The sequence below is a fragment of the Vipera berus genome (assembly GCF_964194415.1).
Source record: "Vipera berus genome assembly, chromosome: 8".
Lineage (NCBI taxonomy): Eukaryota > Metazoa > Chordata > Lepidosauria > Squamata > Viperidae > Vipera > Vipera berus.
In genome coordinates this window covers 3,772,881-3,796,672 of record NC_138211.1, presented here as the reverse complement: position 1 = coordinate 3,796,672, position 23,792 = coordinate 3,772,881, and the positions used below count along the sequence as shown (strand labels likewise).

At 44.9% G+C, this 23,792-nt stretch overlaps 1 protein-coding gene across 2 annotated transcripts in view; it reads right to left on the bottom strand.

Annotated features, from left to right (window-relative positions):
* Positions 1–23,792, bottom strand: part of SORL1 (sortilin related receptor 1) — a 60,908-nt gene that overhangs the window by 17,390 nt on the left and 19,726 nt on the right. Inside the window, exons 7-28 of one of the 2 annotated variants that reach the window (XM_081333776.1) lie at positions 22,238–22,339; positions 21,662–21,831; positions 20,546–20,738; positions 18,615–18,732; positions 17,834–17,907; positions 15,720–15,808; positions 14,339–14,517; positions 14,008–14,194; positions 13,106–13,234; positions 12,299–12,384; positions 11,506–11,678; positions 10,891–11,022; positions 9,564–9,655; positions 9,105–9,351; positions 7,994–8,132; positions 7,410–7,583; positions 6,432–6,545; positions 5,042–5,164; positions 4,234–4,353; positions 1,639–1,764; positions 610–717; positions 67–198 (exon numbers count right to left, since the gene is read on the bottom strand). In XM_081333776.1, the coding sequence (XP_081189902.1) occupies positions 67–198; positions 610–717; positions 1,639–1,764; positions 4,234–4,353; positions 5,042–5,164; positions 6,432–6,545; positions 7,410–7,583; positions 7,994–8,132; positions 9,105–9,351; positions 9,564–9,655; positions 10,891–11,022; positions 11,506–11,678; positions 12,299–12,384; positions 13,106–13,234; positions 14,008–14,194; positions 14,339–14,517; positions 15,720–15,808; positions 17,834–17,907; positions 18,615–18,732; positions 20,546–20,738; positions 21,662–21,831; positions 22,238–22,339 (3,007 nt within the window). The remainder of the gene's footprint in view (positions 1–66; positions 199–609; positions 718–1,638; positions 1,765–4,233; positions 4,354–5,041; positions 5,165–6,431; positions 6,546–7,409; positions 7,584–7,993; positions 8,133–9,104; positions 9,352–9,563; positions 9,656–10,890; positions 11,023–11,505; positions 11,679–12,298; positions 12,385–13,105; positions 13,235–14,007; positions 14,195–14,338; positions 14,518–15,719; positions 15,809–17,833; positions 17,908–18,614; positions 18,733–20,545; positions 20,739–21,661; positions 21,832–22,237; positions 22,340–23,792) is intronic. The other variant, XM_081333777.1, reaches the window with a different exon arrangement.

Below are 23,792 nucleotides of genomic sequence, written 5' to 3'. Positions count from 1 at the left end.
GCTCATGTTTAGGGAAGGGAAATGCTGCAACCCTGGAAATCCCATCTTCCTAGCAGCTTCACTTACAACACCCGGCGTAGGCAGGATCTTCATCCGAGCCATCGCGGCAATGCACGGTGCCATCACATACCATGGAACGCAACAGGCACTGTTGCCGGTTCTTGCACATGAAATCCATGTAGCGTGTACAGAGGGATTCTCCAGAGTGGCAAAGCAGAGCAAGGGTGGCAGGAAGCAGAGAATAAGCATTGGGAAAGAAAGTTTTACAGGTAGCCCTTGACTCACAAGCACAACTGGGCCCAAAATTTCAGTGGCCCAATTTGCTCTAAGTGCCCAAATTTCGATCGTGTGACCATGGGGATGCTGCAAGAGTCGTAAATGGGAGGACCAGATACAAATTGCTTTCCTCAGTTCTGCTGTCCTTTCAAAACAATACCTAAATTAAATGGTTCTTAAGTTGTAGGGCTACCTGTACACGCAGAGTGAAACGAACAATTGCAAATGCTAATTAAACGTTGTTCTCCAATGTCTGGGAGTCTGTTTCCTTTCTGGTTACCCAGCCACCCCACTGTCACCCTGGCTGCAACGTTCACACTCCAGTACACTCACCACAGTGTTGTTCATCTGAGCCATCAGAACAGTCCTGCACCCCATTGCACCGCTTGCTAGAAGGGATGCACACCCCCGTCGAGCACTGGAAACCGTTGCATTTCTTCTCTGCCAAACGATCAAAGAAAGCAAACTTAAGTTTAAAATACACGAGACTCCCAGCAGACCTAGAATGAACGTCTCTGGTTTTTACCCAAAGCAATGAGAACTGGGTAGAAGGTGACGAGCTGGCTGTGAAAATGACTTCTCACATGGTCAAGTGGAGACTCGATCATCCGGGCCAGAAGTATCTAAAAGGTTAAATCGTGACAACTGGACCAACATTTGCTAATCTGAGACCTTCCATTGCTCATCCAAGCAGCTTCATCAGTCAAAAAAAAAATTAGATCTGCAGAGAGGCAGAGAGTCCTTGGAATGTACCAATTTTGGTCCGGTTGCCATGATTTAACCTTTTCAGATCCTTTTGGCCTGGACGATTGAGTCTTCATTGATATATTGCAATACATTTTGGGGAGGAAACCCCTGAAGTTGGTATGTTAAGAGTTGGTACATTCTGATGACTCTCTATCTAATTTTTATTGTGACTGATGAAGTTGCTTGCATGAGCAACGGAAGGTCTCAGATTAAACAAATGTCGGTCCAGTTGCTATGATTTAACCTTTTAGATATTCTCACGTGGTACCAGATCTGGCTACCACCAACACAAGAAACAGATGGAAACTGCCTCTCTGCACCTACTCACCCACCTACTACTCGCCCACCTACCCAAAAGAGAAATGTCTTTAGCCATTTACACAGAAGAGGCACAAGAGACTTGAACGTTGATTGTATACAGTGCTCCCACTTGATACGCTAGAATTATTGTAAGCGCATCTTGGTCTTGCTATAATAAAGTATCTTATTAAAAGTTCTAGACCTTCTGATGAATTGATCTAGTTTACTAGGAGATGTTTGACCGTGGTCCGTGTTAAGAGAAAGTTAAAAGTCAAGAGTGAAAGAGAGTTTGCCTATATCTAGAAAGTCCATTACCACAACTGACGGGGTCTTCATCCGTTCCATCTTGACAATCCATGTCTCCGTCACAAGCCCATCTCTGGGGGATGCAGTGACCATTTTGGCAGCGGAAACTGGAGGCTTCACAAGTGTGATGAACAGCTAAAAGCAACACAACACAGATGGTTGACTTACTGTGGGAGCCTTGGTGCTCTCTGAGTTTGGTTGTTTTCTTGCAGATGTTTCGTTATCCAACTAGATAACATCTCCAGTGTTGACTTAACCCGGCATGGAGGGACCAAAGCAGGAAAGAAGGAAGGGGAGGAGAGAATGTGGAAATCAAGATAACAAACCCCTTCTGGCTACACACCATCTCCAGTGACCCTGCCAACCAGGGATCAGTCGTTCAGCCCAAAGGCAGGCTTCGAAAATGAGTTAACTCAGTCACCCAGTGTAATCGGTTGTCTGAATGCAACTAAGCTAAAGATAGCTGTAGGCCACCAGCTGTGTTTGCAAACCACAGCAGCCTGGAAAAAGAAATTTAACGGGCATGGCTGAGCTGTCTTAAAACACTGAAACGACTGTCCTTCACATTGTTGGGTAACAACAATACACCCCTGCTGTATTGGATCAGGTCAAGCTGACCATCTCAGCCTGTCAGGCAGGATCGGCCTTAGGAAAATGCACAAGAAAAGCTGAAACGGGACAGGCTTGCCCTGCTGTGTGTCCCAAAGCTTACGAAGCTGACTTTGATCTTCGCTAGAACAGCCCCTGGCAAACCATTCTTTCTCGGCTTGCCCAAACCTTCTCCTCAAACCAGCAGTAAAAACATATTTGTGGCTGTAAATCCCACCACTAACTAATGCTTTTTGCAAAGAAAAGAGGCTTTTCCCTGCCCAGCATCAATTGATGGGGTATTTTTATAATAATAATAATAATAATAATAATAATAATAATAATAATAATAATAATAATAATAATAATAATAATAATAATAATAATAATAATAATAATAATAATATTGTGCAATTCTAATAGGTGACATATAGTGCTGTCCTTTTTCACAAGCCCCTGTATTTTTCTGAACCCCTGCTCTATCCAAAACATGATCCTAAAGAGCCACAATGCTTTTCTTCTTAAATAGGAGTTATAGAATGCAATCCTAGAAACTTTAAAGCAGGGGTGTCCAATCTCGGCAACTTTAAGACTTGTGGACTGCCTTAAAGAACCTCAAATTTTGCTAGAAATACAAAATGGAGTAGCTCTGAGTACAAAATAACCATCCCTGCGGTTCTGGCACTTTCATCTTAGTTTCATTATATACTTGAGATCCCTTTTTATCAAGAAGGAAAATCGACTTCGCCATCCTAGTTAAGTTCTCGGCTCCTTATACCAGCCTGAGAGATTGACGTGTTTTTTTACAACATTCCAAGCTGTCATGCTCTTCTGGGGGTGATATTCTATTAAGTATTCACTGTGAAAAGTAATTATTTTCCAGGAAGCGTCTTACCTCAACCTGCAAAGCTGAGGGAGGAACCTTTTTAAAAATAACTCCAGAGTCATTTCAAGCCAGATCTTAAGAATATGAGATTAAAATCAAGCTGGCGTTTTTTTTTTTGGAAGGGCTTCTTATCCAGGAACAAAGAGAAATCAACTGCGGGATGTTCATGCCACTTGACTATAGATTGGTCTATTTTAGAATCTGTCAGAGCTGGCATGCAAATAGGGGTGGGCCATAAAATGGGACATTACATGACACTAATTAGCAAGTCCTGTGGCTTAGAGACAGCCCATCTGTTTGCCCTTCAAGGAGGTGTGAGTTACAACCCCAGGCATCTTCCTTACTTCAATAAAAGTCTCTCGGCCTCCATCCAAAGGAGGGGGTGAGGAGGATCAATCTCTCTCCAGGAGAGTGGGGCGGCTATGGGAACTAGTTAAATGAATAAATAAATAAGCCAGCCTCAAAAGAGTGGTTTAAAGCTGGCAGAGATGGCAAAGTGAGTTGTTTTAATTAGGGAAAGAAGAGACCAGATGAAACTTTTTAGTTCTCATCCCTAAAGGAGCACCAGGCCCAATACGGAGAGAGAGCCAGTTTGGTCTAATGATCTAAAGTACCAGGCTCAAAACCAGGTGATGATTAATTCTAGTCCTGCCTTAGGCATGAAAGCCAGCTGGGTGACTTTGTGCCAGTCATTCTCTCTCAGCCCAAACCACCTCATGGGGGGAGGGGAGAAATAGGAGAAGGGAGGTGTAACTGGGTAAGTTCACTGCCTTGTGTTATTTATCAAAAATAATAAAAGTCAGTATACAAATAAATACATAAATAAAATATATAAACCAAGCCAGGGTGTCAGTTTCGATGTTCCTCAGTACTGCTATCAAGTTGACAACAGCACAGTGGGAAAGGACACCTTTGTGCCTCGTGTTATAAAACTAGCTGCACAATGTATTATAAAATGAGATGCATTATAACACCAGGTATATCCTGTGTTATAAAGCAAATTCCAAGGAAGCTGTTTACATTTGCACCAGATGTTGTCTACTGAAGAACACCTCCAATTAATGGCTTAATCCTTTCATTGAGAGAGGGAGGGAGGGAGGGAGGGAGGGAGAGAGGGAGAGGATGTTCACCCGTGCAGTTTGCTTCATCCGACCAATCCCGACAGTCATTGTCACCATCGCATTTCCAGGAGAGACGGATACACATCCCCGAATTACAGCTGAACTCATCGTTCTGACATTGATGGGCTTCTGAAAAATTGCAGGAGAAAATGGTGTGGGTGGAAACTCAGCTTATATCTCACTATCAAATAGGCTGACCATAACTGAGCCTTGCACAATGCACCATGGTTTGTATAATCGTGATTAATTGAATGAAACCACAGGTTAACTCGTTGTGTGCAACTGGAGCCCAAACGTTATGGCTGAGTCTGAAGGAAGGACCCAATCATTTTCTATTTGATGCCTCCTATTCCATCCCATCCCAACAGACTTTCTGGAACAATCTCCTTTCTGCAAGAAAGACACAGTTGCACGTAGCTAACACGTCACAATGCCTCACTGGGGCCAAATGGTGGAGAGAAACGCCAGATGAGGTGGCTTTCTCTGGAAAATAGGTTGAGGCCCAACTTTCCTTTTTTCGCCTTACATAAGCTCACCCAAATGTTTGGTGTCCACCCAAGTAATACTATCACAAAATCTAGTAGCAGACATAAAATCTGCCATGGCAGGAGTCACAGCCTGAGTTTACAAATATATCACTTTTTGGACAAGGCTCTTCTTGCCTGTTTTATTGGGGGGCATTAACTGCCAAACTATAACTCCCCAGCACAGTAGGTGCAGTGTCTCAACCATCTATGCAATGGTCCGTCTGTATCCAGGTCAACGGAGAGACATTTGAGACATGTCAGAAGGGCCAGAGATCTTCTCCTGAGCTTACCACAGTGGCTCTCGTCACTACTGTCTCCGCAATCATCCTCCAGATCACACTTATAGGACAGGGGGACACAGGTCCCTGATTCGTGGCAATGGAATTGGGTGTCAGGATCACACACAGTGGTTGCTGTTAAAACAGAAGGAAAAAGAGACTGTCATGGTTCCGACAGATGAAACTCTTCAAAGAACTTTGAGGCATTGTTTACCTTAAAGAATCTTTATTTGAGAAGCATAGCATTGGCACGTACATGGTCGAAGCCAAAATCTGAATTCCCTTCCCCTGAACACATAGTGTCAAAGCACAATTCCCTCCTCTAATTAACAATCATAAATCACATTCTCCAATTAGTTTGAAATGCGGACTTTCCCTCCAGTTCTCCAACCTGCAACTTCTTACCATCTCTCATTTCAAACAACCTTGAATCATACACTACTACTATTGTTATGTCTAACTAATTCCCATACACATTCTTCCTCCTCCCCCCCAATATCATCTAATTCTAACTCTAAGAGTAACACACAAGTTAAAGAAAAAGGCTGCATCTCCATATGTTGTCAAAGCAAGAACATCCAATGTTAGCAGTGTTGACAGAGACCTTCTAACATCATCAAGATATCATTTGGAGACATCAGCAGCAGCACCAACACGAAAGTAGGCCCATCAGGACTCAGTTCAGAGGCATCAGCTCCCTTAGACGGTTTTGGTAGGACCAACAAATGGTCTAATGCAGCGGTCGCCAACCTTTCCAGCTTTGTGGACCAATGGGGGGGGGAAGAGGGGATGGTTCCGTGCCAGCAGCAGGTACACATACCCACCACTCACACAAATGGAGCTGCACACATGCTTGCCCACCCACCCGCTGCACTCGAAAGTGGAGATGCGTGCACACACTCGCCCGCTGCTTCTGCACTCTGGTTCTAAAGGGACCCGTGGACTAATGGAGGAAAGGGCTGAAGGACCAAATGTGAAGCTTAAGCTTTGCAGAAGCTTCAGGGCATCACTTCATCTCTTAAAAACAGAAAAACTCTCCCCAAATTAGAAATCATAGGACTGGAAGGGACCTTGTGGAGGTCTTCTAGTCCAACCCTCTCTTATTCAGGGCAAGAGTCCTTTTATCATCCTGGACACATGGTTGTCCAATCTTTTCTTGAAAACCTCAGCAATGGAGCACCTGCTTCTCTGGAAGGCAATCTGCTCCTTTGATTAATTGTTCTCATGGTCAGGAAGTTCCTCCTTATTCCATCCTAACCAAAAAGACCCTTTGTCCTTTCCTCACTGTCGATGTGTTGCGTGTCAAGATTTATCTAAGATTCTTTGAAGAGGGGCTGTTTTTGATCATTTACTTATGCAAATTCTCCCTCCCCCCCAAAAAAAAATTATCCACATGACTTACGGCAGTTCTTTTCATCGCTCATGTCCCCACAGTCATTGTCATTGTCACATTTCCAGATGTTATTAATGCAATTCCCATTTGAGCATCTGTACTGGTTGGAGAGACAGGTGTTTTCTAGATGTCGGTGGCAATGAAGAGAGGCAGAGGAGGAGAACAGCACAGATAATAAACAGCCATTAAAAAAGGACAATGTGAATTTAATGAACCCAACATCTAGTCAAGCATCCCAGTTCCCAGCAAGAAAGCTTCCAGAAAAACAGCCTTTGTGATGAAGAAGCTTCATAGCAGCTCTCAGAGACAATGTATCCAGAATAACCTTTCTCATCCTTGGCCATTTTAAGATGGGAGGACTGCAACTCCCAGAATTCTCCAGTCAGCTAAAATTGGCAAGGTTGAAAAATACTGGTCCAACAGCCATGGATTCTACCACCTTTCTCTCCCCAAACATTTCTGCCCAGAACAACTGGAATTTTTGTCTGTATCCAGGACAAAACAGCTCCATTTCGTTCCATATCTAACCCAATTCATGTTTGGGTCCAGGAACAAACCAGCAAGAACCAACATGAATTGTTGTACATGAATAATTTTGCACTTCTCCAGAAGACCCTAACAAAGTGCTTTAAGGCTGTGCAACTATCCAGAAATTGTTTGGAAATGGTTACTTGGTCCGGGCAGAAACACAAGACTACTCTTTAAAGCAGCTGCATCACTTCCCAGGATCCTGCACTGCCTTGTGATCTTGCCGAAAAGAGGCAGACGTTTTAAAGGGCTGCATTTGCATTCCGACACACTCCGAAGCATTTTTCTGGCATCCATATAATTCTGGCAATACATGGTGGATTGTTTTAAATGGTGCAAGCCACCTGGGATCATCTATGTGCGAATTGGGTGGCTACATAAATTTGTCTGGTAAATAAGTATAATACAATGCAATTTGAGATGCTATCTAACACTCTAGCACCCAGGTGTATCCCTTACCTTCTTTTACGCAGGTGCCATTCTTCAAGTGATAGTTGGGTGGACAATCACATCTCATCTCCCCAGATTGGAGCGCATGGCTGGTGACTCCATCAGGACATCGACAACTGTAGTTACTGTTAGCCCTAGGCAAACACAGCAGGCTGCATGGCTTGTCCGCACACGCATTGTTCCCTGTCCAGAAGAGAGAAGAAGGAAGAAAGTACTTTGTGAATCAGAAATGTACATTGTGAAACTTCAGGAGAACAGGTTGCCTTCCAGATGTCCCAAAGGCGCTTTTCCAAAAGGCAGCTGGATTTTCTTGGGGTTTTTTTCTTTGAAAATGCTTCGCTTCTCATCCAAGAAGCTTCTCAGATGTGGAGCAAAAGATTTTCAAAGAAAAAAAACTCAAGAAAGTCCAGTTGCCTTTTGGAAAAGTGCCTTTGGGTCAACCCTGACCTGGGTGATTGAGAATCTCTGCGGACAATGGCCTTCCAGAGTTGCCACTGAATTGTTATTTTTAATTATGCTCAGCAGGGAAAATTATTTCAAGGGAGATGCATCAGAGAACTAAAGGCAATGTTTGGTGGTGGACCAGCAAATACCTGCAATCTTTCCATGATAGAAGATTTTCATGTCCATCACACTATTGAGATGGTCAACCAAGGTCTCCATTCTGGCTCCGTTATGCTTGGAGGCTCTGAAGATGCTCAGTTGCGACCAATCGTTCCAATAAATATCATTCTGAGGGGCGGGGGAGGGGAATAAAGGAAACCTTTTCATTTTTAAACATTCACTGGAGGACCAGACATGGAGGCAGATGAAAGACACAACCATACAAGCAAGTTCCAAACCATGCTAATTGTACAAAGACTTAGCAATAAGACTTAGCCTCTATTAAATTCATAATCCACACATGAGGGTTGACTTCACATGCAAAACTAAGCCAAGAACAATACCTTATAAAGCATAATAAATAATTATGCTAGGGCACCCAAATCTCTTGCTCCTGCTTTGATCTGTACAAGCAAGTAGCAACCCAGGATGGATAGCTCTGCTCTGCATCACACCCATGGTGGTTCTGAGAACTAAGAACAAGCTGCCTGGAGATTATGAATAATGAAGTCCAATATGTCTGGCCAAATTTATCCGAGTTGGGAAACTAAGCAGGGCTGAGTTGGTTAGGACTTGGATGAAAAAAAAAACTATTAGGAATCCCAGAACTATAGATTAGACTGGGAAAGTTTAAAAAAATCCAAGAAAAAAGACCTTGATTTTCATCCCATTGGATTTGTCCGTAAAGTCTCTAGGAATCAAACACAACTCTTTTTGGCCCCTAGAGGGTTTTAGATTGACTGTGTTCTATCATAAAGGGTTCCAGGTTGATGCCCGCCTTATCATAGAAGGTTCTAGATTGATGTTGTCTGCTCTACCATACAGTTCTAGACTGTGTCTGCTCGATCATGGAGGGTTCTAGATTATGTCTGCTCTATCATGGAGGGTCCCAGGCAGATAATATCTGCTCTATCATAGAGAGTTATAAATGAAGACTGCTATATCATAGAGGGTTCTAGATTATGTCTGCTCTATCATGGATGGTTCTAAATGAATGAAGCCTGCTCCATCGTGGAGAGTTCTAGATGGGTGTTGCCTGATTTACCATAGCGGGTTCTAGGTGGATAATGCCTGCTCTATCGTGGAGGGTTCCAGAAGTACCTTAAACACAGCAATGGCATAGGGATGAGGAAGACTATCCAAGATCACTGATCTCTGCCTGCCATTGAAATCGACCCGCTCAATCCTGTCCATGTAGGCCTCGGTCCAGTAGATCCAATGGTCATCTGCCGAAATCCCATTTGGCCACTTTACTCCCTCAGAGACGATGCAAGAAGCAGAGGAGCCGTCCATTTCACTTCGATAAATACCCGGCCGGGAATCCCCCCAGTCTGTCCAGAACATCAGCCTGGAAACAGAAGGCGCAACAAACAAGAGGCAGAGGAAAACACGAAGCTTACGTTGGACCAGAACTAGGATTGAATGTAATTCCCCTCATTAATTTAGGATACTTTTCAACCCAGAGAAATTTCAAGATGTGAGATTCAACTTTCTGGATGGGGGTCCTCTGACTCCAAAGAGAACATCAACAAGATCCAATGATAGGGGCTTCCTACTCACCCTTCTTTGGGCACCAGAGTTAGGGCCCGGGGTCGCTCAAGCACCGAGGAATTTAAAATGGTAAGACGCAAGTCCCCGTCTGGGTTGGCCACCTGGGTGAAGACCACAAATTGGAGAACGATGATACCACCACACTATTATTGTTACTGAACTAGTCAGAGGCACTACACAGCTGGCTTAGTTGAAGCTGGAAGTCATCAGGCATGGGGAGCCCCAAAGGTTAGGTCTTACATGCTGTGCATCCATCCCAAATGAGGTTGACCACTCCGAATAAAACTCCTGACAAAGTCCAGCCAGAATAAAACAGGCTGTGGAATGCCTCCCGGTGGTCGATAATGATAACCACTGTGATACAATGTACAGTTACATCCACTCTGGGGGAAAGGTCTTGATGTCTCCAGCATGAGGGCCAGACAAATCAACACCTGTAGATCTCTCTTTAGTCTGAGAGTGGAAACAAAAAAGGAAGATGTACCATTCATAGCATATGGCGCTTTCTGTCTGCTGTCCTGGGCAGTGTCAGGACCATTGGAACCCAGTATCAAGCCACTGCATTTTCCAAACCATGGCTTATGATCTACGTTTGATGACTGAATGCAGCCTAATTTAATGAAAAGGAAGGCCAGGGGTGACATAATGGCAGTGTTCCAATATCTAAGGGGCTGCCACAAAGGAGAGGGGAATCAACCTATTCTCCAAAGCTGCTGAAGGCAGGACAAGAAGCAACAAATGGAGACCAATCAAGGAGGGAAGCAACCGAGAACTAAGGAGAAATTTCCTAACATTGAGTACAATTAACCAGTGGAACAACTTCTCTCCAGAAGTTGTGGGTGCTCCATCACTGGAGGTTTTTAAGAAGAGATTGGACAACCACTTGTCTGAAAAGATATAGAGTCTCCTGCGTGAGCAGAGGGTTGGACCAGAAGACCTCAAATGCTCCTTCTAACTTTTGTTATTCTGTAATGATGAATAATTCAGAAATCTAAGTTTAAAACAAGCCAACAGCCTGGTCCAGACAAGGTGGATCCATTCGTCTCTTTCTTTGGCTTCTTTTAGAGACCAAGTTAATTAGTGGTTAATTAGGAGGAAGAGCACCCTCCTCCTTGGTGCAAATCCTTTCTTTCTTTATTTAATCGATATGCCACCCATCTCACTGTTGAAGCGACCAGTTCTGTTGCTACAGAGGAAACAAAGTCCAAATACACAGAGTAAAAATTCAAGAAAATGTCTTTCCTCCATGCTGCCTGTCTGGGGTGGAGTTCTGCTTGAGTGATAGGCTTCCTTCTTGAGTTGTTGGCTTCCTTCCTACGAGCAGAAGGAGGCATACCTCGATTTTGGGGATGCCGGCGTTCACCCAGTAAAGCAGTTGACTGATGGGCTCGAAGACCAATGCTTCGACCGTCTCCAGGCCAGTGCCGATGATCACTTCCTGCCCAGAACTTCCGTTGAGACAGAGACGCTGAAAATAACAGATCAGAGCCATTAGGGAAGTCAACTGCTAAGTTTGATGCCAACAAAACTCAAGAAGTGGTCCCTGAAACTAAGAAGGGATGGAAAATATCCACTGACACTGCAACTTTAAGATTGCATTGCCTAGAACAGATGTGTCCAACCTTGGCAACTTTAAGACTTGTGGACTTCAACTCCCAGAATTAACCAGCCAGCAATTCTGGGAGTTGAAGTCCACAAAGTCTTAAAGTTGGCCAATGTTGGACACTCTTGGCCTAGAACTTCCAGCCGTTACTGGTGGTCAACTTAGAAGAAGTAGCACCTAGGGTTTTTCCCTCTGAGTCAACTTCAGAAAATAACAAATACCCACATTATACTTTATAGCTCACTTTTTTCTCTACACTCAAAAAGACCTTTGGAAGAAGTAGCAGAATTAGGAGGAAGTATCTGCTAGAATGTCCTCGCATCAACAGAGAGCACAGAAGTCTCTAACCTGGATAATTTCAAGAGTTACATCAGCCCAGTAGAGGCAGTTGTGGCTGTAATCAAAGTCAAGGGCCACTGCCCCACGCAGCCCGGTCAAAGGCAAATCTTCAGTCAGCCCAGATGAGAGATCGTACCGATGGATGGAGTATCTTGTTGCATACAAGATGAACTCATTTTCCTCTGCCAAAAAAAATAATAATCAGCCTATGAATGAATGTTTTGAACCAGGATTTTACATTTTGGAAGGAGCATTTTCTGAGCTCAAATATCAGAAAGGGACGACTGCAAACGCTCTGCTTCTGTAGCATCCTTTCCAGCTGATGTCAAGACTGAAATGTCTTGATTTTCCTCCCCAAATGGCTAAGATTTAAAGCATAATCCAACAAACTTTTTTTTTTAAATGTAGGCCACATTGCAAAGTTCCTGTTTTTCACCCCCAACTATGTAATTTTATTTCAAGGAAAGGTAGAAACCCTCCTTTCCCAGTGTTGGACAATTCTAAGACCCTTTTATTTCCAATAATTTTAGTTTTGGGTTTTTTTTAAAAAAAATGCTGCCCGAACAATGTGGTAGTAGACATTTCCCCATCATCCCATCGAAGCTACTGATCAACTGTCTTGGCTGGCAGTGATACCTGGTCCATTTGGGTTGCTCTCAAAAAAAATTAAGTGTGTGTTCATTAGTTAGCAGAAGTCAAGCTTAACACAAGGCAGGTTTTTATCTTTTTCCTTATCTACAAGGCACACAACATGGATAGTACTGTTTTTGCAAAAGCCCCCCCCTCCCCTCCCTTGGCTTACCTGCTAATGGACAGGGTACCGTTTCCCCTTCTAACCGAGCCTCTACGTCACCCCCAGAACATGTGTCCCCAGATATCTTGCGGTAACTAACATCAATAAAACAAGAGTGCTTGGTCAGAGACACACATAGTTGTAATTTGAGGGCCCCTGTCAAGTGAACAGCCCTGGGAAAGTGCTACTTTAACCTACGCGGATGACAAATTATTTTCTGCAAATGTTTGGATTTTAGAGGGCGATGCATTGAAACCCTAGTGCCCTACAACACGAATTTGCAGGTAAATATATTGAGTGCATCAGCACCTGAGTACAGGTGGGTAGTGACGAAATGAGCATTGTGTTGCCTTCCCTACTTTAAGCATCAATTACAGTCAATTACCTAAATAACAGGTAACTGCCATTTTAATTGCTGCTTTACTGACAAGCTTTAAGAAAAGCCTAAAATCCTTTTTTTCCATTTTAGCCTTTTAACCAGCTACCTAGATTGTATAAGGATATCCTCCTCTATATAATGTTTCAACTGCAATTCTCATCTTGGTTTTGACTGCATTATCAGGAAACTATTTATTGTTTTACAATGTTTTTTAATTCTTTTACGACGTTTAATTTATTTAATTGCCTGTGACGCACAGGACTACATCCTGCTCAGATAAAACTATGGAAACAGTTTCTAAGACACAACTGTCCTCATTATTCCTGCTTTAGAGCAAAAGTATATATATTTGAAATTCTATTTCCGCCTGTCACAAAAAAAAAAAGCTTTACAAATGAGTATGATCAACCTTGTAGGATATAAATCTCGCTTCCTACCCCCGGGTCTTCTTGTAGGTTGACCCAACCGGGCACAGCGCAGGAGGAGAGAAAAGTTTCCCAGCAAACTCAGGATCTGGAATGCAAACTTCTAGGGATAGGTCCTCACTTAGCTTGAAGCCAAAATCACTAAACGGGGAAGTGTAAAAAAAAGAAAAAAATATTTGTTCTAGTTCAGGAGTCTTCAAGCTTGGCCCTTTTATGAGTTGTGGACTTCAACTCCCAGAATTCCTCAGCCAGGCATGCTGGCTGAGGAATTCTAGGAGTTGAAGTCCACAAGTCATCAAAGGGCCAAGTTTGAAGACCCCTGTTTTAGTTGTTGTTCTGAAGCATCTTGTTTCAAATATTAGAAAAGCAAGAATTCAGGAATTGCAACCAGCTAAATAGGATTATCACCCACAGAGCACCCAAGGTGGAGTGTGCCTCAACCTCAGCAACTTTAAGAGATGTGGACTTCAACACCCAGAATCCCTCAGCCAGCATCTCCAGCCAGCCAGGCCAGGCTGTAGACAAGGCAGAGTGGCAGACAGAAATTGGTATTGTTACTGCAAGAGAACACATCTTGACCTAAGGTTAACAGCAGTGTTTCTCAAAATCAGCACCTTGAAGGTATATGGACTTCAACTCCCAGCCTGCTGCTGGCTGGGGAATTCTGGGAGTTGAAGTCCCACACATCTTCAAGTTGCTGAGCCTGAGAATCACTGACCTAGACGCATAAGGAATTCATTTCCCTCGTATCCCCATGGCCTCACTAAGTTTTCCCTTGATTTCACTCTCCACATAGGCTGGGGGTTACTATTGAGGCAACCCCACATCTCTTTCAAGGTAGGTGTCTTCTACCTTGAAAGTCCTCGCCCTCCAATATTCATCGTAACTGTCACTCACCAGAGACCTCGACTTACCACTCGTAATCTTCCCTAGTGCAGGAACAATTGGAGACCAGGAAGGGTCGATCAAAATCTTCCCCGTTGAAACACGTGGCATGAGGCGTCCGTCTTTTGAAGACCGTCTTGTGACCCAGGAGACACTCATTCCCACGTTCATCGGAGGGAGACCACAGCTTATAATCGTTTTCTGTGCAAGGAACCCCTAGGAAATCATCGGGGGGCAGGGGGTTATTTGTTAAATTGTGAGGAGCAGGCAGGGAAAGAAAAACCCCGTCATGCTACAAAGACAGGCTTCGGCCTATACCGAGATCAGGAAACGCCACCGGAGGCCAACTCCTTCCCTTACCGAGGACGTCCGTGGTGTTGATCTGCAAAATCAGCCAACTGTGGCCATTTTCTTTGTACGATCCAAAGATGGTGAAGATCGTGCTTTTCTCGCCCGGTTCTGTCAGCAGGCCATACACAAAGACTGGCTTTTTGGAGAAGGTGAATGTTTTCCAAGTTTCCCCTTCATTCGTGCTATACCTAACGTGGAAAGAATGGCAAGGAAGCGTCTGCCATACCTTGGTTTTGATCCTTCTCCAATCCAGCATCTTTTGCTTCAGAAAGTCCCCGTTACTTGCTACTTGCCTCTAAGTTCAGGATACAGCCCATTAAGGCTTGCAGTGTGGCATCACATGCCTATTTTACCCCTCTCTATCCAGAACCTAAAGAATGAGGTTGCTGGAAATTGGAAACTCGCTGCCAGGTTTCAGAAATATATTCTGGGGAAGGGTGGGGGGGGCTGTAAAATGAAAATGGAGTGCAAATTGCTCACCCTGACAATACAGGCTAAGCAGAGTGAGGCCCTTTCAAGGCCCCTGAGAATGGCCAAATTCAGCCAAAGCAGAGTCCGTTTAGAGTCCATTAATCTCCATCTCTTCCCCCCAAAACAACAGTAGTTGTTCTGGTTGCGATTTGGATCCTGCTCAAAACTAACAACCATTCCTTGGTTTGTAATAAAGCCACTATTGATATAGTGGTGAAGCCACCAGGCTAGAAACTGGGAGACTGTGAGTTCTAGTTCTGCCTTAGGCAAGAAAGATGGCTGGGTGACCTTGGGCCAGTCCCACTCTCTCAGCCCTAGGAAAAAGGCAAACGACTTTTGAAAGTCCTTGCCAAGAAAACCGTACAGGCTTGTCCAGGCAGTCTCCAAGAGTTGGACGTAATAAATAATAAATACATAATAAAATTGAAGAGCTCCACAATCCTGGCGACACCCTCCATAAGCTATCCTTGTGCACATTTTGGAAACCACGCCCGGAGAATTTTCCTGGAGTTTTTCAAAGGGCCTTATTAAGGAGACTGGAGAGAGATCTGCTGCCTCCTTTAATCACCGCCCACGGCTGCTTTCTTAAAATCAGATACCAGGAGCCGGAAAAGGGAGTTGATTTGGGCTGCTTTCCTAAACATGCTGTTTTTCAAATCCGAGATGCAAATTAAGATTGCTCACTGGGACGGAACACACAATCTGTTGGAAACTTTGGTTGTAGGAACTTGAATGAAATTTTCCCTCTAAGGTTTGTCAGTTCTTCAACTTCTTCACCCAGTAAAAAGTTTTAGATTGTGACTATCAAGACTCCCTTTTCCATTCTCCCAGGCCCCTAAGGCAAATCCGGTGGAAGATAAATTAACCAGGTTTAGGACTCCAATGTCAGGTCAGGCAGACTTATGGGTACTTTGCTTACTTCAGCTGGTTTGTTTCTGACCCCTGTGTCACGGCCATGAGGATGCCCCCGTGGTCTCCCCAGGAGTAATAATGGGGCCCGGACAGGACCTGAGAGAGGAAGCAAACAAAGTCATGGGTCTGAGATGGCCACAGCACGTGTCTGATCAGGATCAGGGACGCAAGGGAGAAATATAAACACGCATGGACAGAAAAATGCATTCGGCATTCTGAAAGTCGGTATTCATGCTCCTGCTTGCTGTAACAAAAATATCCAAGGCTAAGCCTGTCGTTTTCCCCCCTCGAGGCATCCCGTTACTGGAGCTGCTCCTCTCTGAAAACTTCAGCAAAATTCGATATACCTCCTGCAGAAGCCTACAGTATCCAGGTAGCCCTTAGGAGCCCAAGTGGGACGAGTCCTTCTGCTACTAAGCACGATTAAGCGAGTCGAGTCACATCCAATTTTATGACCTTTTTGCCACAGTTCAGCGAGTCACTGCAGTGAACCATGTGGTCATTTAAACGAACCCCACTTCCCCCATGGACTCTGCTTGTCAGAAGCCAGCTAGGAAGGTGGCAAATGGTGATCATGTGATCCTGGGATGCTGCAACCCTCGTAAATACACGCAGGTTTGCCAAGCAGTTGGATTTTGCTCATGTGGCTGCAGGGATGCTGCAAAGGTTATACGTGCGAGTATCTTTGAACAGTCGCTAAACAAATGTTGTAAGCTGAGAACTAGCTGCCCTTGGAAAACCAGCAGATAAGGAGAAGCCAAGCTAAAGATCTTTGCATCTCCAGTTTTGGCTGGCAGAAATGTACTCGATTTTAGGGTTTTCTGCTTATCCAAGTTGTCTTGGATGCGATTTCAGCCGGGCGTCCCAAAACTTGAGAGCCGCAAAGCAAAAAGGGAGCATGTCAGTTGCTCCCAAATATTTTTGCATCTTGGGAGCCCAGAGGCCAAGCAAGGAAAAAAAAAAGGTTCCTTTTTCCCTTCTGCCGCTGTCTTCCTCTTTTCAGACAGGGCAAGAGCCGAACCAAGCCCACCCCGTCCCCAAAGAGGAAGGGGAGGGGGCTGCGTTCACAGCACAGAAACGCTTTGCAGATGTCAGAATGCAGGCCGAAAGTCACATCATCGGATGAGCTCGGCTGCAAAGCCCAGGGCCGAGTGACCCACTGAAACAGCCACTGCCATGAACGGCAGCCAAGCCTCACTGGGAAGGCACATGGCCAAACCTTTTGGGAGGCTCACCCTGCGCTCTCCCCTCCTTGCCACAATCGGATCATCCCAACACACTCGAGTGAGGCATTTGCCGAAGAAAAGCCTGGTGCATTGAGATGGGCAAGCAAAGGACAAACGCCATTCACCACAAATTGGCAGCAACCTTTCTCCACAGGCGCTGGGGGTGGGTGTTAAGGTTTAGTTAAGCCTAGCTTCAAAGGTGTTTTTCCAAAAGGCAACTGGACTTCCTTGGGTTTTTTTCTTTTGACAATGTTCTCATCCAAGAAGCTTCTTCAGTTCTAACTGACTGGTGGGGAATGGAATTCCAGTCTCAACCGTTAGAACTGAAAAAGCTTCCTGGATGAGAAGCGAAATGTTTTACTTTTAGAGTTAGAGATAGAGTTAGATGATGCCGGGGGGAGGAATGTACATGAGAGTTTAGTTAGACATAACAATACTGTACCTAGTGTGAGAACCAAGGTTATTGAAACAAGAGATGATAAGAAATGGCAGGTTGGAGAACTGGAGGGAAAGCCTGCATTTCAAACTAATTGGGGAATGTGATTTATGACTGTAAATTGGAGGAGGGAATTGTGCTTTTATACTATGTGCTCGGGGGAGGGGAACTCAGATTTTGGCTTCGACTGTGTTAGTGCCAATGCTATGCTCCTCTAAAAAAGAATCTTTAAGGTAAACAATGCCTCGAAGTTCTTTGAAGAGTTTCATCTGTCGGAACCAGGACAGAATGAATGAATGAATGAATGAATGATTATAGAAGCTGCTGACCCAGAGGGACACAGGGTGGTGCATGCTCAGCTGTGGCACAATCCTTTCCTTAGTGTTGAAATGCCTCTAGAGCTACAGGGATGCCCCCATACACACACCTGCCCCACACGAGGGTCCCGCATTTCCTTACCTCTTGCCACCTGACACCTGCACTGCTGGAAATGTAGACGTTCATTTTACTTGCCATGTTCTTCCCCACAGAACCTACAAAGAGAAGCGCGTGAATCTCGGAGCGATTCTTTCGATCTGTCTGTGCCTCAAGACGGTGCCTGCGGCTGCAAAACAGAAGCCTAATACGGGTAGTTCTTGGCTTGCAACATTTCATTTAGTGCCCATTCGAAGTTCAAATGGCCCTGAATGAAAAGTGACTGATGACCGTTTTTCACGCTGACGAACGTTGCAGCCTCTCCTGGGTCGGCTGATCAAACTTCAGACGCTTGGTAATCGGCTCAGATTCGTGATGGTTGCAGCATCCCGGGAGGGTCACGTGATGCCCTTGTACCACCTCCTGACAAGCAATGTTGATGGGGGAGGCCAGATTCACTTAACCACCATATTATTGGTGATTCGCTTAGCAACCGTAAGATCGTAAAAGATCGTAAAATGGGGCAAAACTCACATTTTAACAGCTGTCTCACTTAGCAACAGAAATTTTGGGCTCAGTTGTGGTCGTAAGCCGAGGACTATCTGTATTTAGGCCAGTGTTTGTCAACCTTGGCAACTTTTTAAGTTTCATGGACTTCAACTCCCAGAATTCCTCGGCCATCGTCGCCAGCCAGCCAGGCCAGGGAGAGAGCAAGATGAAGATTATCATTAATTGGGCTTTTACTCTTGACCAACCAGAATTTAAGGAGAGGAGAGCGAGAAGATCGAAGAGAACCAAGCCCCCCCCCCCCGAAAAAGCTATCTACCTGTTGCAATGATCAGTCCAGGAGCAGATTCCTTGGATAGGATGGGCATCCTGCGCAACTGGAAGTTGAGGAGCTGGCTGAGTCTTTGGGCCAGGTGAAGTGAACAACCCAGAGAAAGCTAGTAAAGATGAAACACGCAAATGTCACTCGCCTTGTCCTACCCAACAAGACGCGTTTAGCATTCTGGAATCCGTGTGTCTCATTAAGAGCCCCTCTTCAAAAAATCACAGGACGGTGACAAAAAGCTGCAGCTAATTCCTACTAACATGCACTTATGCATTTTCAGTACCTATCGTTTCAGTTGCCTGCTTAAAAAAACACACCACTCTTTTGGCAAGGGGCGAAACTACGGGCCAAATTTCCCTTCCAAGCGGCAGACATTTAGAATTTGAGCGTTTAAGGTGCATCACAATTGCCTTGGCCCAGGTTTCCTGGTGGCCTCCTGGAAAATGGGCAGGCCGGGCTCCAAAAGCAAGAAAGACAACCCGAGTTACTTCAAAGTAGTTTTCATAATTGTTCCTCACCTATTGGTAGGAATCTTGCCAAACTAAAGCAACTACTTACATAGTTAAAGATATTCTCTGAGAATTGCTAGGGAGGAACCATCTTAACTCTCTTCCTCCTAACCAATCTAAGTTCTGCTGTCTCTTGCTCCTCTGGAATGCCGCCCCCTCCCTCCCTCCTGGGAATCCAAACTACATTCCACCACAGCACAGAATTGGTCCACAAAGAAGCAATGGTGCTTATTTCCCAACCAATATGACCAAACCTCCCATCCCACGTGCATAATCTTCCCACAGGCCTCATATGTCGACCTATTCCTGCTACATTTGTTGATAAGCTTAGATTCAACATCTGCAATAGTCTGTGGGAATGACCTTGAGAGACAGGAAGGAGAGCCTCAGGCTAGACAACCAGCATATAAAAGAAATCTCATCCCATAGGAGGAAAAGGAGGTGGGAAGAATTTCAGAAGGGACCCTCTCTAGTTTCCCCGGAGAGTAAAAGGAGAGGAGGGGAGAAATGTTTGCAGCCTTGCAAGATTCTGTTCATGTAACCTTACAATAAAAACAGAGCTAGATCTCCTGGTTGGGCTTCTTTGTTAGGAATACCTTGCACGGCTGACATCAACCTCGCGAGACTGAAAGTATTTCTTCCCTCTTTTCCTTTTACTCTCCAGAAAAGTAAGTAGGGTCAATTCTGAAAACATCTTTCCCACCCTCTGTCTTTCTGTGGGATATGTTTTTACGTAATGGTTCTCCAGCCTGTAACTCTCCCTTCTGTCTCCCAAGGCCATTCCCACAGATCATTACAACATCAAAGTAGGACAAGGTTTGACCACGGGGAGTTAGGACGAGGGCTATTTTCACCAGAATCTCTAGGAGAAAAGTATCCTAGAGCAGTGGTTCCCAACCCCTAGAATGCTTCTGATATATTCTCACACCCCTTACAAAAGTTCAAAATAATGGCAACGAATTAACTATAATTTTGAAAACCCAAGTTTTCGCACCTCCTGGAATATCGTCTCGCACCCCTGCCCTACAGCATCCTTCAGATATTACTCAGCTGATCGATAGGAGGAAAAGATTACACTCAACTTTTCATGTGGCTTAACAGATTGGCCAGACAGATGCTGCAGAGTGCATGAACCAAGAGTTCCGGTGCAGAGACCCACAAGTTTAGCAAGAGAAAGCCACTTGTTCAAAAAAATACGGACACGAGTCGGAGAACGTGCACATCTGCCGTCCACTGCTGCTTGCGCACCCCAACGATGACCAACACAAAAAAGATAAGCTCACTGTGGGTCAATGTCGCCAGACATCACCTACTTTTACAACCTGCGTGAAGCTTAACTGGGACCCTGGAATGCAATGAGCGATCCGAAAGCCTTCAAAAAGGCAGCTTCATTCCATTGGTTGCTGGCATCATTACCTCACAATTTATCTTTTCGCCATAGTGAGTATACTCTGGAGGCTGGAGAAATTCCCAAGTCCCACCTTTGTCGAAGGTGATGACCGAGCGCATGTTCTCGTCGCTGAACGAGCCGTTGATCAAGGTGGTGATATAGACCCCTGGAATGCCCTCAACACGGTGGAAGTCAGCAAAAGGCTCGCTTGCGAAGTATCTGCCAAAAGAAGAGCTTACTCGCCCACCAGCCCTTAGAGGTAGGCACAGACAGGAAACTGACATTGCAAGAAACACGAGATTCAACTTTACTGATACACGGCACTGAGCAAAAATCTTAGGCCACCAGCTGCTTAGTTGTCTTAGCAAAGTTTTAATGACCATGCATATGTGATTTGAATGCCACATCTTGAATATCCTGCTTCTTTGTTCATTTCTGCCCACTACCAGCAGTTCAATCCTGATTTGACTCAAGGGTGACTCATCCTTCCATCCTTCTGAGGTCGGTGCTATGGCTATCCTTCCTTCCTTCCCTCTCCCCCCTTCCTTCCTTCCTTCCTTCCTTTCCTTCCATGGTGCACAGTGGTTAGAATGCAGTATTGCAGGCTGACTCTGCCCACTATAAGCAGTTCAATCCTGACTGGCTCAAGGTTGACTCAGCCTTCCATCCTTCTGAGGTCAGTGCTATTGCTATCCTTCCTTCCTTCCTTCTTAGCTTCCTTCCCTCCCTCCCTCCCTCCTTCCTTCCTTCCGTGGTGCACAATGGTTAGAATGCAGTATTGCAGGCTGACTTTGCCCACTGCCAGCAGTTCGATCCTGACGGCTCAAGGTTGACTCAGCCTTCTATCCTTCCAAGGGTGGTAAAATGAGGACCAAGAATGCTGGGAGCCCTATGCTGACTCTGTAAACTGCTTAGAGAGGGCTGTAAAGCACTGTGAAGTGGTATAGAAGTCTAAGTGCTGTTATACCATTGCTATAACAAGTCCAGTGGTGGCCTAAGACTCTTCCACAGTACTGCAGGTTATCATAACAGAATCTGGAAAGCCCTAGAGTGTTTCCTGTTTCCTCTATTTTATCTTTTCCCCCAAGTGAAAGGGAGCATCATCCCATCATCTTTCTCCAAAAAGTCATCCACCTCCTTACCTTACTAAGGTGTCACTCCCTGATCCACCAGGACTGTAATACAGGATGTTCTCCAAAGTCAATGAAAAGTGCAGACCTTCAGCTTCAGAGATATACAGGCTGGTGCTGTTGTTACTATAAGTGACGCACACAAACACCTGGTCTTCAGAAGTGTCAGCAATATAATACTCCTTCAAGACAAAATTTGGGAGTGGAAAATTGAGGTGTTTTTTTTTTAAAAAAAGGGCAATAAAAAGCATTGAAAAGGGCAAAGTGTCTTAAACGTGTGACATCTAATCTCAACACCAATAAAATCTCACACCTTTGCCTAGAGTTCCCTGTAGCTTTAGATAAGTCTCAGCTTCCCTCAGCTGTGCAATGGGCACAACAGTAATACCTTCAGACCCACCCACCCACCCAAAAAAGATGGGGATTATTTTCTTTGCAAAGCATTAGTTCCAAAGGATGCTTACAATCTATGGAAACTTGCAAAAAAAAAACCCCTGCAAAAAAGAAAACATGCTGATTATAGAGGTGTGGTTTATGGTTGAATAGTTTCTAGTCCCTACCCCCCCCACCCGCCTGATTTGTTCGTACCTTAATGGGGTGTCTTGTTGCAAACTGTGCAGCCTGCATTGGCTTCCGGTTAAAGGAGACCCATAGCTGAACAGAGGTTTGTAGCTGATCTCCTGACAGAGGCTGAGAAGGGAAAGGGATGGACAGAGACAATCAAATGTGAGGGCTCTTTTACATCCTGAATCAAAAAAAAAGGGGGGGGCTATTTCTGCAAGCCAAAAACAAGGCCCTCAATCAAACGCCAAGTTCCACTGAGGTTCCAGAACTAAATATCAGCTTAACGTTTAAACAATTTTGCCTCCAGGACTCAGGCAGCGCAGTCAAACGAAACAGGAAATCACGACAACTTTACCAAGAGATGTTTTCAGGTTGTGAAAACATGGCTGCCTTATGAAATGCTACTTTCCTGCTCCTCTGCGGTGAACCTAGAGGTGAGTTCAGACGAGCAAAGTTAGAGTGGACAGAACCAGGAAAAAAAAATTTTCCCAGGATTTTAGCGTCCTTTTAAAGACTAATTTCGGTAGTTCTCAACTTACCACCAATTGCTTCACAACTATTCAAAGCTATAAGAGCACTGAAAAATGTGGTCCTCACATTTATGACCATCTCAGCATCCCCACGATCACGGGATCAACATTCACGACGGTGGCAGGATCCAGAGACCCTGCAATCACCTTGTTCCCAGACATTTTCCAACAAGCAGAGTCAGTGGGGGAAGCTGGACTCCTTTAACGAGCACACGGTTCATTTAACAACCACTCCGGCAAAAAAAAAAAGTCATAAAATTGGGCACCATTCGCTTAACAGCCGCCCTGCTCAGCAATGGAAATTTTGGCCTCCATTGTGGTCCTAAGTCAAGGGTTACCCATACAGGACTGTATCCATCCCCAAAATTACTTTGTGCAGCTATGCACGCACTGCAGGATTTTGAAACTAAAAACAAAAACAAAAACAAACAAAAAACTCTTTTCCGTGGGAGCTTGCCAGAAACTGCTGCTCCAAATTCACCAGGGCAAAACGAACTGGATCCATTTGCTACAATGGGATAGTTTAAACACTGGTGGTTTTGGGCTTGCAGCCTAAGCCAGGGGTCAGCAACCTGAAACAGTGAAAGAGCCACTCGGAACCGGTTCCCTCACAAAAGGAAAAACTGGGAGCCGCAAAAAATGTGTGCGCATGCGTGTACATGCGCGCATGTGCAGAACAGGGTTTGACTGAAGAGTGGAGCCAAGGCGAGATATGCACCTACCCTGCATATTTGAATTGATTGGTTGAACTTTTTTAGTCCCACTTTTTTTTGGGGGGGGACTGTACATGGCAGAGGACTGGGAGCCGCATGCGGCTCTGGAGCCGCGGGTTGCAGACCTGTGGCCTAAGCCAATACTTATTCCCTTGTTGGTTGGTGTCCAAGCAATTAAGAAATGCCACAATGTTGTAACTATGCTGTGGTTGCGGATTAAAAAGAAGTGCTCTCTCTCTCTCTCTCTCTCTCTCTCTCTCTCTCTCTCTCTCTCTCTCTCTCTCACTCTGTGTGTGTGTGTGTGTGTGTGTGAGAGAGAGAGAGAGAGAGAGAGAG